General features: G+C 40.4%; 1 protein-coding gene across 1 annotated transcript in view; it reads right to left on the bottom strand.

Moving 5' to 3' along the window:
* LOC131225011 (branched-chain-amino-acid aminotransferase-like protein 1) overlaps positions 1 to 10137 on the bottom strand; it is a 123088-nt gene extending 112951 nt beyond the window's left edge. Inside the window, exons 1-2 of the mRNA XM_058220439.1 lie at positions 9934 to 10137; positions 5518 to 5587 (exon numbers count right to left, since the gene is read on the bottom strand). Of these exons, the coding sequence (XP_058076422.1) occupies positions 5518 to 5587; positions 9934 to 10022 (159 nt within the window). The 5' untranslated portion in view covers positions 10023 to 10137. The remainder of the gene's footprint in view (positions 1 to 5517; positions 5588 to 9933) is intronic.
* Between the last annotated feature and the right edge of the window lie 5139 nt (positions 10138 to 15276).

Genomic DNA, 15276 nt, shown 5'->3' on the forward strand with positions numbered 1-15276 from the left:
CTATTTAGAATAATTGTTTGGACAACTATAAGTGCCTAGAAACACATAAGCATACAAGAATACTAAGCTATTTCTTGGATGTATGAGTTTCTAGAACGATGCCTATCATGCTTTTCTTTTTCCTTAAACATAGCCAACTTGTATCTCCCTGTCCTCATCACTTATCTTCTTTTAGCATGTTCCAGAAACGCAGAAGAGAAAGATGCAATCTGAAAGGCTTCTACATCAATTATAGAAATATTGGCTGTTCCAACATATAGTAAATCGCAGTTTGTCCTTTCTTAGAGGTTTGAATCCTAACACATCTGTTGTCATCCTTCCACTCCTGAGACTCAGGGGAAGATCTAACACCCTTTCGTCAGAAAGTGCCTCCTCATTCTCCAGCTTCCAAGTTTCCTTGCAATATTGTGGGCTTTCCAATTTTTCAAGTCAGTCTCTTCCATTCTTCTACAACTAATCTACTGATTAAGATAAGTTAGCAGGGATGGCACTTCCTACGTTTTGTTTTTCCACTTGAGTTGTTCTACACCAGATAATTTTGCACATGGTATGAGGTCAATGAGCCGACTCATTTATCAGTCTTGACTTTTTTGCAGTGTGATTTATTAAAAGAAAACTACACTTTTGGGGAACACTGTATATTGGACTTCTAGTGAACTTTCGTTTATCCTCCGCGCCTAATTCTGAACATGGTATGAAGCAATAACACCAACAGAAGATTCCACTATGATTACGAGCCTAATTTCTTCTTCTCTTCCTTTCGTCCCAGCTGGTAGCTGCAATTTGAATGAAGTCGAAGTCACACTTCGCTTTTGGGTTTTCAGATTTTTAAAGGTTTTTTGGGGATCTGCTAGTGTAGAAGGGGACTTGTCTGACATTAATTCATTGGGTGAGATTAGAGGGTGCATTCAAGGAGATCTTGGTGGTTGGAGTGGATTAGATGTGTCTCTCTCATGTCAGGGAGGCAAACTCACAAGCAGGCCGATTAGCGAGAGAAGAGGTTACCAGGATTTCTACTGTACCCATGTCCTTACCTCTATGGAGAGAAGGTAATACAAAATAAAAAGAAAGAAGATGGAGAGAACTTATAAGTGCACAAATCATGAAGGGAAGTGGCAACATATTCAAGTGCGGGAGCAGAGAAGCATCTCTTTCAAATGTAAACAAGTGTAAATAGGTAGAAGGCGGGAATGGGAAAGAAAGGATCAGAAGCGGAAGCAATACCTAGTGAGAAGGTTCCTGCAACCAAGGGAGAAGTGGATAAAATAAAAGAGGAATGTGATTGGAGCTCATGTGTGGAGATATCAAGTAGAAATCATTCAATGAAAATAAGGGAGGGTTACTCCCTTTATAAAGAAAGCATGGATTTTGAGATCATTTAGGGCACCTCTAAATTGGAAAAGGAAAAAATAGGTATGAATGGGAGGGATTCGGGTAGGGAATTGAGAGATTTTAGGGATTTGACGATTTTCACAAGTATTAGGGAGGATTTCTGTGACTTTTGGGTCTGGGGTTCACGAAAAGGAAAATAAGAAACAAGAGGGATGGGGTGAGTTGTTTCCCTAAAAAAAATTCCCTTTCTTCTAGTATTTTACACCTCTCAAGTGTCTAATATTATAACAAAATTACCACTAAGTTGAAAGGATGTTAGTAAAGGTCTTAAGTAGAAAGAAAAAAAAGAAAGAAAACGAGAAAAGAAAAAAGATCCTATCTTTGGAAGACCTTCTGAAACTCTTTCTCATCAAGTAAGAGTCCAGACTACATGGTAAGAAGGAAGAACAAATGGAGATTCTCGCCACGCCACTTGGTCTACCCGAATGACCTAGTAGCACTATCTAGTGTCCAATCAACCCAGGACACCCAATCAAGGGTCTAAATCAAAGTTAGGAAAGTTAAAAGCACTGCAAGCTCTTCACGACAATGCATACAACATACATACAAAGTGAGCCTCAAGCACCCTTCTACCCAAGCCCTTGCTCATGCTACATAAGTGAGTGTGCGGACATTGCCTCACACCATTCTTACCAGGACTTGAACTTAAGTAAATGCATGGCTTAAGTCTCTCCCTCCAGCCACTCTCCTTGTTTCTCTTTTGTTAAAAAGTACAACCTATTAGTATATTTACTTTTTTTTCAAAAGAAATGCAAACTACATGGTTTTGAAAAGCTAGTCCAATTTTTTTGGCAAAACCACCCGAAAACTCATTTTCTTTTGAAAAACATTAAAAGTCTCCAACTTTTTCCAAAATAAACAAAAGAAACTATTTGGGCATATAAGTACGTGCATAGGTGGTGTCTTATGGACTTGGAATCTTCACTTAGTATGTATAGATCACAAATTTATCAGAATTCTAGGTGACCTTAGCTTGAACCAAGTATACCACGTCATATAACTGAATATGTCACACACACACATGCACTTTCATATGAATTGTGCTTAAGAAGCTATAATGTGGGGGGCATTTTCACGCCAAGCTCGAGTGGGGTGGCCTATGGAATGCAGGGGCACACTCAGGGTGGGTGGCCCGCAGAACCTATGGATTTGGGGCCCGTGTGAGGCGGAGCCCATGAATTTGGGGCCTAAGAGTGGGCGGAACCCATAGATTTGGGGCTCACGAGGAGGGTTCGGCCAAGGACCTAACCCATGGATTTGGGGCCTGGGCTATGAGATAAATGGATTAATTCGCCATGCTCTATCAGTTCGAGCTTTTAGCGCAAGTGGTTAATCATCCTACATCAAATTGGTATCAGAGTGGAAGGTCTCATGTTCGAGACTCCTCACCAGGGGTGATTAATGCGGGGGCATTTTCATACCAGGCTCAAGTGGGGTGGCTGTGGGATGCAGGGGCATACTCAAGGTGGGTGGCCAGCAGAACCCATGGATTAGGGCCCGTGTGAGGCGGAGCCCATGAATTTGGGGCCCAAGAGTGGGTAGAACCCATGGATTTAGGGCTCACGAGGAGGGTTCGACCAAGGACCTAACCCATGGATTTGGGGCCTGGGCTATGAAATAAATGGATTAATTCGCCATGCTCTATCAGTTCGAGCTTTTAGAGCAAGTGGTTAATTGTCCTGCATCAAGCTAGCACATTAGCGGCTTTATGCTAAATCCTGGATTCATGTATCGTGAGAATCAACCAAATTCCCGAATAGGCTGACAGTGTCTTCACTTCCTTGCTCATATTGGCGAGTCTTTTGGAGATGTCCTTCGAACATCAACTATCTCATAATTTCTTTTAAGAGACTCATCAAGAGCACTAGCTCAGACTACTTTTAATCATTACAGGTATCAGCACTATGCATGCATCTAGGAATGAGACACGATATCATATGCTCATCAACCACAACTAGTGAACTACTTTGCCCCATTGAACCTAATATATTTAGACTGGGTTTCCTTCACATGGTGTCTAGAAAATCAACTTAAGTCTCATTCCCCTTGATGTTCTACATAGAACATCCTAGCAAAGCCCTTTGTAAAGGATCTGTCAAATTTTGAAGACCTTATGTACTTAACTGTGATCACACCATCACTATGACTCACTATAACTTCAATTCTTCTATAATCAATTTTGTTAGCTTGCATATATATATTTCTCCATATATGTTGCTTAACTTACCAAACAAATTTCCATACATTTTATACTTGACTATAACTCAAGGTGTCCCATATCCGTTACGATACGGCCGTATCGGCCGATACATAACGGTAAAGGCCGACACCGTTACGCGATATGGGGTCGAAACGGGCACCCCCTCGATTCTGTGACCGTAACGGCCGTTACGGGCTTAAAGAAAAAAGGAAAAAACAAAAAACATACCTTTTCCTTCTTCTCTCTCTCTCTCTCTCTCTCTCTCTTCTTTCCCTCTTTTCTTTTCGGTTTCCCTCTCTCTCTCTCTTCTTTTTCATTTCGGTATCAAAAATGGAATGGACTGACAGCCACGCACTTAAAAAAAATTTATGTGTTCTGCGATGCACGGTGAATAGTGCACTTGCACTGTTTTGTTACATGGGTCTACTATAATGTTTATTTTCCATCTAACCTGGTAATTGGGTCACACTAATGTGGATGAAGGCAAAACACACATGTCAGCTTGATCTAAAACTTTTGTAGCCCCAAATAAATTTTTAATGGTGGACGTTTAATTATGGTGCGGTTCACTTGAGCTTTGGATCTGCCTCATTTTTGGGCTCATGCCCTAAAATTATTTGGCAAAATGGATGGACGGTGTGGATATAACACATTCATCACGGTGGGGCCCAAAAAACTTTAACATTCGTGTGCTACACTTCATAATCCGAGTCCCATCGGGCCCTTAAAAAATTGTACACGAGACATGTATTAACTTAAAATTTACCAATTAAATTATGAACTGTAGTTGCTAACTCACAATGCCAAAATCAAATTGTTCGAATAGTTTTAATTATTAATTTGTGGACACTTATTTTTTTAAAATAGGGCATTTTGATTTTTTTTTCATGATTCACCATCTAATAAATGTCCACCAATTCATAAGTGGGATAATGCCAATAAATTCCATGAATTTGAGGTTGATTTGGGGCATGGATTGGTCCTCCAAGTCAACCCCAAATTGGCAACGCCATCTACCTGAATTTAATTTCATTTTTTTAAAGAACTATTGGGAGAAATGATATCAAATTGTTAAGTATATAAATTATATATTTAGAAAACTAAATATATGAATTTTATAGTCAAATTCAGGTTATTTAGTTCATAAATTCATCAAACAGTTCAATACAATTTCTCACCAAAGAGTAGACCGTTACACCACCATAAACATGTTCCAATTTATAAATGAATGCATATTTGGAATGCTTAGAATATTCCAGATTTAATTCATATTTTTTCACAATTTTTTAGCAAAAAAAAAATTTTGCACCGTTACGAACTGTTATGCCCCCATATCACCGTTACACTCCTATATCCGTATCAGTATCGGAGGGCACTGTTACGCCAACCGATACCGATACGGGATATATAACTCTATCACCCCTTCTCGCAGCCTCCACTATTCTATCCTTCAAGTATAGATCTAAAGTACACCTATCCTATTCCCCATATCATCCTTCCACTTATACAATGATCTGTGGTCATCTCCAATCTCCTTGGCTTTTGCTCCTTTCCACATTGTTCCTTCAAGCATGCTAAATTAACCCTCATTTTCATTGTATCCACAAATAGCCAACCCACACTCTTACATGAAAAAGTACTCACATTCCCGTGCCAAGAATCTAACATGTTAAAAAGTATATTAAAAAAAATGCATATGTGATCTTCGCGATTGAGGAATTCTCTAACATTCGGTCAAAATCAATATAGGTGAAAATATATGAATCTCAAATTCTCCTAGCCCACAAATATGAAATGCTCAGGTGACCCACTATTTCCTACACCTACTACCTTTGATAAACATAAACAAGTTATTAGCATGAACTCTAAGAAACAAAAGTAAAATATGTACATTTATGGCAATGTCTACTTGGAAAAACACTTACAAGCTTGCTAATACAGTGCTCCCAGAGGAAACTTTGGACTTCATTTGTAATGGACCCTCCACCAGATTCTCTACATGAAGAAATATGCCAAATATATCTTTTAACATGAACATTTAGTATATAGTTTTTACAGGATGCTTGATTAAGAGAGAGAAAGACAAGGGCATTTTTTGTCTGGCCCATCAACTACCCAAGTGGGGCCCACCTTTAGGCAATCCAAACCTTTTATCTGGTGCTTACTAGGGATGTAACTTGGGTCCGGGTCACTCTAAACCTGATCCAACCCAAGTTCAGGTCACATTGGGTTAGTCATCAAGGTCCTCAGAACATGTTCAGGTGGAGCAAATTTAGGTTAGGTTGGGAATAATCACATGTATCAAGGTCAGGTTGGGTTCAGTCAGTTGGGGTCATGTATAGAGGAATTCGGGTTGGAATTCAGGTCAGGTTAGGGTGTTGATTGGGTCCTCTTGAGGTCAGGTAGGGCATGGGTTAACCCTCAACCCAACCCAACCTGCCCAAGTTGCACCCTTATTGCTTACCAGCCATTATTTATGGGTCATTCTGTAAAAATATCCTCCATCAGACGATGTAAATTGTCCAATAGTGGCCTACAAATCAAGGATTTAGCCAACAGTGATCCGCACTGTTCACCTGGTGGGCCCTATCATGGGTGGAGCACACGGCTGAAAATAACTCCACCCCCGTACGATGTCAACACTCAGATTAGTAGCCTACAAATGGACAGTTTTGCAAGTGTACACATCAAAATGAAAAAATCACCAATCAATGTTGCTAACATTTTTTTACAGGGAAGATTTTTAGGAAAATTCTTTTACCACAAGGCAATGTTTTCCATATCATTATTGTATATTGTATCGCTATCCTACCCTTGGGATACGGATACATACCGGTTATCGCATAGGATATATTAGTTGTGTCGCATAATGTATCATTGTTGTTTGGAAACATGGGGTAAACATTGGGAAATTGGTCGAATTTTTCAATGAAACTTCAAAAATTGTTAAAAAATACATCAGTACACACTTAGAAATCAAAACATTACAAAAAACAAGTGCAAATAATATGTTCCTTTGTATGGGGTCCTAATCTATGCGTTGTCTAACTAAACTAATGCAAGTATATTCAAAGTTGATTCATATAATTTATAAATGTAAGAAGACATGTACAGAAACACAAACAATATATTCAAAAGCAAAAGAAGTAGAAACCTAGAAATATGCCTATGAATAACATGTATGGTTGTAGCTCAGACCCGCATAGTGTTGCGCAGTGGCTCAAAATCATCATCTCCATCTTAACGGAGTTGGGCATAGTACAGCTGCTCCACAAACCAACAATACTATGCCCAAATCATAGTAGAATAATACCAGTGAAGATACTCTTTAACATAATGTTGGTACTCATCATGTCCAATGTGAGGAAATTTCAAAATTTCCACAAGTCGGCTCACCGTCCCCCAAATCTCAAAATTAGACTGTATATGATGATGATTTCATCAAACACTTCTGAATACTCTAAAATAAGAGCCAATTAACCGCTGATCGAAGCAGAATTTTGAAAAAAAATAAATTTAATTAACATTTTTAATTAAAACATACTTGTTTTACAAAAATTTCCCAAATTACCAAGAATCACTAGATTATGTTACGTACATGTTTGATTTTGTATTTAGACACAGATTGCAACAAATCTGCGAGAAATTGAAAATTTTTAAATTTTCTCAATTTTACACAACTCGGCCCATCCCCCCCAAATCTTGAAATCGAAGCTCCAAATCCATGATCTTTTTAATGCAAAATATGAAGAATAATGGATTTGTAACCATTTGACACTAATTTAACATATTTTACAGTAATATATATATATCGAAATAAAAAATGCTCACTGGATCAAATAGGTGGGATATATCGACACTACTTGTGCGGTTCATGTCGCATAGGTAGGATACAAGGTATATTGTGGGATATATTGGCCGATATCGTCAATACTACAAACATTGCTACGGGGGCGGGAAACATGGGGAAGCATTGGGAAAATGGTTGAATTTTCAATGAAACTTCAGGGATTGTTTAAAAGGACCTTAATAAACACTTTCAAATCATAACATCTCAAAAAAGAAGTGCACATAATAGGTTTCATTTGTATAGGATCCTAAGCTATGCATTGTCTAACTAAACCAATGCAACTATATTCAAATTGAATGCATAACATTTAGAGTGTATGTGATAATCATTTCATCAAACACTCCTAAATACTTCGAAATTAGTCTCAATCAACAGCTGGTTCAAGGAAAATTTCAAAAAAAAATAATAATAATAATTTTTAATTAAAAAATAACTTTTATTTTCCAAAAATTGACAATGGCTTGTCAAATCAATAGATTAGCCCTCATACATGCTTGCTTTCATGTTTGAAGTGCAACATTGCAAGCAATTTGGGAGAAATTGGGGGAATTTTGAATTTTCCCTAATTTTTCCCAAATTGGGCCACCTATACTCAAATTTTGAAATTAGAGTGTATGTGATTATCATTTCATCAAATACTCTTTAAATACTTCGAAATTCGTCTCAAATGATAGTTGGTAGAAAGAAATTTTCTTTAAAAAAAACATGGAGAACATGAAGAACCAATTGATATCGAAATCAAAGCTCCAACTCCATGATTTTTCATACAAAACATGAAGAACCAATGGATTTATAACTATTTGACACTTATTTAACACAATTTTAATAAAATAATAATTGAAAATTGAAAATACTCACCGGATCGTACATGTGGGATATATCAGCACTACTTGTGTGTTTCGTATTGCACAGGTGGGATACAAGATATATCGTGGGATATATCAGCCAATATCTTTGATATTTAAAACATTGCTCAAACCTACATAGAGTTGTGTGGTGGCTCAAAATCACCATGTTCATCTCAACGAGGCTGGGTATAGTATTGCTTCTCCACAAAACAAAATAATATTATGCACAGGTCAAAGTAGAATGATACCAGTGATGATACTCTATAACATAACATTGGTACTCATCCTCTCCAATTAGAGGAAATTTAGGAAATTTTCCCTAATTTTTCACAAATTGGCCAATCTTCCCCCAAATCCCAAAATTAGAGATGTGATGATGATTTTATTGAAAACTCCTGAATACTCTAAAATGGGGGGCTAATAACTGCTAATCGAAGTGGAATTTTGAAAAAAAAATACTTTTTAACATTTTCAATTAAAATTTATTTTTCCTGAGTAATCCCCAAATTACCAAGAACCACTAGATCAGGTTTCATGCATGTTTGAATTTGTGCTTGGACACAAAGATTGCAGCCAGTTTGTAAAAAATTGAGAAAATTTGACTTTTTCTGAATTTCTTGCAACTCAGCCCATCTCCCCCAAATCTCAAAATCAAAGCTCCAAATCCATGATTTTTCATGCAAAACATGAAGAATCATGGATTCGTAACCATTTGACACTGATTTAACATGATTTGCAGCAGCAACAACAACAACAACCAAAAGAGAGAGAGAGAGAGAGAGAGAGAGAGAGAGAGAGAGAATCAAAAATGCTCACCAGATCGAACAAGTGGGATATATCAACATTGCTTGTTTGTTTCCTATCACACAAGTGAGATACAAGATATATCATGGGATATATCAACTGATATCATTGATACTGAAAACATTGGTATGGAAAACACTTGTATTTCACCAGATTTCTCAAAACTACAATTTCTCTTGGATGCTTTACAAATAAGAACCCCTCCTTACATAGAGTTAGGAAGACTCTATAACCTACACATATATGGCTAGAATTGTGCTACAAAGCACTCATCAAATTGCCAAGAACTCTCTATGACTTTTTTTTCTAAACTATTCCACACTTCTCTACACAAGACCCCACTGGATTTCTCTAGAATCTTCCAAAGATCTCGACACAACTTTACACCATTCCACACAAGTTTAAAACTTTCTACAATTCTCTACACCCTTCTACCATTCTCTACAACTTTCCATGCACTTATCTATTCAATAATCTCTACACTTATGTACAAAACCTCTCCAACATACACGGTGAGCATAAATTTGGCCAAGTTCACGACTTAGACCCATGAGAATGATCAGTCCATGACCCATTGCTAACGTCGCGTAAAGGTGGGGATATCAACAAAACAAAACCCATAGCCAATACTACATTGAAATACTCCAACAACAACAACAACTAAAAAAGGTGGAAGTGTTATATTACTTATTAGAGGTCATTAGTTTCTAGAATATTAGCTGCCTACAGTGGAAGAAAAAGCATCAAAATAGCTCCTTTTTTTTCTTTTTTCTTTTTAGTTAGTCTTGCATAGTATGGTATGAAAAATGGAAGAGAAGGGAGAGGAAGATAGAAATTACTGGGCTAAGGAGATCAAGCAATGTGCGGGCTCCATTGCAAGGAAAGCTGCGATCAGATGGTCGAAGCGGTTTGAACTGAAACGATCCATTGTCTTTTCTTCCGTTGGCTTCCTGGGGTTTTTGGAACTTTGAAGGAATGGTAAAGCGATTCGCGCGAGGAAGGGTTTGGAGATTGGCGACTGGTCTGTCAACGGGTCGGGTCTTATAGTACGGAGAATTGCCTGAGGTTCCTGTATGCGTCGGCGCCGCTGTAGCGGATTAGGTGAGACCCTAGATCCACCGAGATAGGTGGGACCCCGGAGGATTCACATTGATGTATGTGACTTAAATCCACACCGTCCAACCATTTTCAAAACTCATTTCAGGGCATGATCTAAAAAAATGACGCATGCCAAATCTTAGGTGGACCACACCATAGGAAATAGTCATGGTTGAATCTCCACCATTAAAAACTTCATGAGTCCACCGAAATGCTTATCTTCCATCCAACCTCCTGCTAAGGTCTCAAAGAGATAGATGAAAAGAGTACACAAATATCATCTTGATCCAGAGCTTTTGTGGCCCACAGGAAGTTTTTTGTAATGGTCAGTTACAACTGTTTCTTGTAGGATGGATACCTGACCGTGGGTTCCACCTTGATTTATTTGCCTTACATCCATGCGGTCCATCCGTTTTGACATCTCAATTTAGGGCATGATCCGAAAAATGAAGTAGATCCAAATCTTAGTGGACCACACCACAGGAAATAATAGTGTTTGAATACCTACCTAGCCCGCTGGAATGTTTATTTTCCATCCAACCTGTTGATAAGGTCACAAGGACCATGATGAAGGGACCACACAAATATCAGCTTGGTCCAAAACTTTTGTGGACCACAATAAGTTTTTAATGGTCAATCACCACTCTTTCATGTCATGCGGTCCACCTGATCTTTGGATCTGCTTCATTTTTTGGATCATGTCCTAAAATGACCTCCAAACAAGGAGTTTTTCGTGCAAAATCCACTCCGTCCTCCAGGTGTGCCACTAGATTCTAGGCCATTGTGACAAAATTTACCTAGAAATACAACTCGGGTGGACCACACCACAAAGAAGAGTGGCAGTGAGATGACAACCATCGGTTTGTGTACAAGGCCATCATTGATTTTTGTATTATCACCTTTTCTCTCTATGAAATTTTCCTAAATGCCCTTTCTTTGATTTAGTTACCCTGTTAAAACTAGGCCGAGTTTTGAGTTGACTCAGGAAAACAAGGGTGAGTTACCTGCAAATCATGGCCTGTTTGGTTTAACTGAACCATTGATCAGGCCCATGACCTGGTCAGGTTTACTTGAGCAAGTACCGAGTTGACCTAGCTGATTTGCAGACTATGGTGCTAACCAGGCGACTCCCCGAGTCAATTTGGACTTTGTCCAATCCAATATAAGGGAGGTAGAGCTGGGCATCGAGTTGAGTGGGACCGAGTTAGGGCTGACTCGACTCGATCCGGTTTTGAAATAGGCCTGTCCCGAACTCGATCCGACTCGATACCGAGTCCCACATGTCTGGCTCGATTTGAGTGCAGTCTAGCCTGGACTGATCCGAACCGAGTCCGATACGGTCAGAAGTACCGAGTCGGGTTGAGTTGGCACCAAGTCGGATTGAGAGATGAGGGAGGGAGGGAGGGAGGGAGGGAGTGGAGAGTAGAGAGAGGAGGAGGAGGAGGGTGATGGTGGTGGGTGGTTGTCGGTAGGGTTGTACATGAGCAGATTTAGCTCGGTAGCTCACTCGACTCGACTCGGTTCAAAACTGAGTTCGAGGCGAGTCGAGCTGATTTTTTGAGCTCGGAAAAGTTCCGAGCCGAGTTCGGGCTCGACTTGACTCGACTTGGTATTGGCTCGAACCTGATTCGAATCGGCTCGGATTGAAAACCAGGTTTATTGATAATATAATATATTATATATATAAATACTCGAGGGTGCTTCACTCTTTTTTTAAAAACACTAAATCCCTAAATCCCCAAATCTGTCCAGCGTCCGACCCTCTCTCTCTCTCTCTCTCTCTCTCTCTCTCTCTCTCTAGTGTCCAACGTCCATCCAGAAATCTCCTCAATTATATAATACTTCGGATCCAAAAATCTCCTCTTCTTCAAAAACACCAAGAAGAGAGAGCAAAAACCTAGATTTGTAGTAGAAAAAGCAAGGAGAAGATGTCTTCTACTTTAAGTGGCGACGAAACTGCTCCCTTCTTCGGCTTCCTCAGTGTCGTTGTTGCCCTCTTCTTCTACTATAATTTCTTTTCAATGGGTATGCACACCTCTCGTCGGGGCTTGCTGGGTTGTCGGTCGGGATGGCAAATGAGATCGTCGGTGATGCTAGCATCCGGTAATTTATCCCTCTCTATTCATTTTTCTTCTGTAGATCTGGAGGTAGAGTAGGGTGACCAAGTAGTTAGCAATTCTTCAAATTTTATTATTTTTTAATTCATTTGGATTTTTGAAGATTAGGTCTTTTCTAACTTGTATTACGAGCTCGAACTCAGCTCGAAAACTCGTACTCGTACTGGATCGAGCTGCTGGCCGAGCAGAGCATGAGTTGTTGTTCCAAGCTCGAAGGCCAAGCCGAGCCAAGCATGAGTTGAGACTCAAGCTGTCCGAGTCGAGCACGAGCTAGGCAAATCTCGGCTCGGCTCGACTCGTGTACACCTCTAGTTGTCGGGCCTGGAAGATGAGGATGAGGGGGGGAGGGAGTGGAGAGGAGAGAGGGGAGGAGGAGGAGGAGGGTGATGGTGGTGGGTGGTTGTCGGGCTTGGAAGAGGAGGAGGATGAGGGAGGGAGAGAGGGAGTTTGGGATCGGGTCAGGGTAAGGTGCGGCAGGTAGGGTTAGAGAATCGGGTCAAGTCGAGTCTAACCGGATCGAGTTACTGGGTAATTCAAACTCAACTCGACTTAAGTTAGGATTGGGTGAAGACTACTTGGTTCGGATCGACTCACCCATTCGGTTCAGGTCGAGTCGGACGAGACAAGTTAGTCGGATTGAGTCATCCCGTGCCCACCTCTAAAGGGAGGCAATGGGCTAAGTAACCCACTTGACCCGACAAGACTAACCCCGCTCTGGGTCGAGCTTGGCCCATGGGCAAGGCTTGGGCCTTAGACGTATGGCCGATCATTTTTTATTTTTATTTTTTGTTGTTGGGCTTTGGCTCAAGTAGACCCTACTTAGCCCATCTTTACATGAATATGCGTTATATCCCACAACTATGTCATTTTAATCCTTGGGCAACCATCTATCTATAAGCATTGAGATGGCGGGGATCGCGCTCACGAAGACATTTTTAGTCTTTTGCTTGTGCAGTTATATGATTTGAGTCAAGATATAAAATAGTTGACTTGGAGTCGCCACTACCCAACCAACTCAAGGAGTCAGACTTTTGCAATTGACTAAACCTTGTAGAGTTCTTAGAAACCAGAGTATTCAGGGATTCCATGTTTTACAATGACTATTGATTTGTGACTTGAGATTCTAAGGGACCATGGTGATAGAGAATGAAGGTATTAAGCACCTCATCAGCCTACACAAATGTATGGTTTCTACTTTATTGACTCAACGAACTATTAAGGAATTTGAGTGGGTTACCATTAATGCAACGAAATGGATGATATGCAATGTAATAGTGCAATGACTAACTCAAGAGTGAGAATGAGGGATCGAAATGCATGCGATCCGCCAAGACCCCTTTACCTGAGAGAGATGGTAAGCAATGGAAAAGACTCCGATCGGTCCGAGTTTTTGATGCGGCGAGATATGGAAATCCGACAAGCCATTATTGAGCATGCACTCGAATCAACTAAAGTTGCAGGGAGGTTGAGAAGAGGTATGCCAATGCAAATGCTAGAATGCAGTAATGATGGGGATGAGGGGATACAATGTCCAACTCAAGAGTGAAAGTGATGGATCGAAATGCATGCAATCCGCTATAATTTGTTTGTGTGAAAGGGTTGGTGAAGAAGAGAGAGAGAGAGAGAGAGAGAGAGAGAGAGAGAGAGAGAGAGACTACGGTCAGTCGAAGTTTTTTATGTGGGCGAATCCAAGAATTCGGCAAACCCTAGAGCATACACTGAATATACTAGAGAAGCAGGGGGGTTAATTGGAGAGAGAAGATTATGCAAATGCTCGATACATGAATGAATGCATCTAATTTATGGCTTGGGTAACCCCGAGAGAGGGTCATGGGTGGATGGATTATTACAAGGATTGATTCAAGGAAGGTGGTTGGCCTTCAGATGGCTCGAACAACTATGACTTGGGTGTAACTAGGCTTGCCTAGTGCCGGAAGGGCTTCTCTCCTCACACTCTCTCTTTTTTGTGGTGAATCTCCCTTTTACTTAAGGATGTGTCGTGTAGAATTGAAGAGGATGGGGGTATTTATAGGTGAAGTGGGTAATCTTTTGGTAATTTAGGTAAAGTTTGGGGGCTAATGGAGGCTATAAGGGTTATGATTGGCTCAGGGTATGGGTGTGCCACATAGCATCCTCCCATTGATTGAGAAGAGTGGCACGGGGTGTAAAAAGGGGGAAGTCCAAGGGTAGTCTGGTCATTCGGACCAAACATTCGAGGTAGGAATAGAATTCTCTCTCCTCCACCTCAATGAACCTTAAGTTTCACAATAATTTACAGGCTTTCTCATGTTTAAGGCCGAACGGGCTTGGGTTTGGCCCTTGATTTGGGCCTGAATTTGGGTTTCAAATTGGTTTGAATTTTGCATTTTTTTGAGGGGTATGTCTATGCATAAATCAGTTGTGTTATCCTGGGCGGGGTGTCCACGCTATCCTAAATATACGTTATATCCTACAAATATGCCATTTTAATCCTTAGGCAACCATCTATCTTGAATCCCGAACATTATTTTCATTCCTCTAAAATGTTTATTTCTTTACGCATGCACGGCCCGCCTGATAAATGGATATATTAGGAGGGAGAAATAAGAATTTTAGCAAATTTCGAGCCGAGCTAGGTCTAATCAGGTCAGGCCTGGGCCAAACCAAATTGTTTTAAGTTGGGCCTGGGTCGGCCCAGGCCTTGCATCTTAGTTCGGAGTTGGGCCCAAGCGTAGCTTGCGAAGCCTAGCCCATTGCCAACCCTAGTCCATCTGGTTTGGCACTATAAGTTGGGCCAACTCCGCCAAACTCAGACGGGTCATCCTCTACTCAGCTGAGTCCTAACTTGACTCAGAACATCTAAGGTTGGCAATAGACCAGGCTGCCCAGCTTAGGGCAGGATGCTAAACTTGGCCCGAGGGCGAGTCTTCGACTTGAAATCTAGGCCCATAGCCAAATGGGTCCAGGCCAAAAATAAATAGCCCCGAC

Source organism: Magnolia sinica, chromosome 14, assembly GCF_029962835.1.
Source record: "Magnolia sinica isolate HGM2019 chromosome 14, MsV1, whole genome shotgun sequence".
In the NCBI taxonomy this organism is placed as follows: Eukaryota; Viridiplantae; Streptophyta; class Magnoliopsida; order Magnoliales; family Magnoliaceae; genus Magnolia; species Magnolia sinica.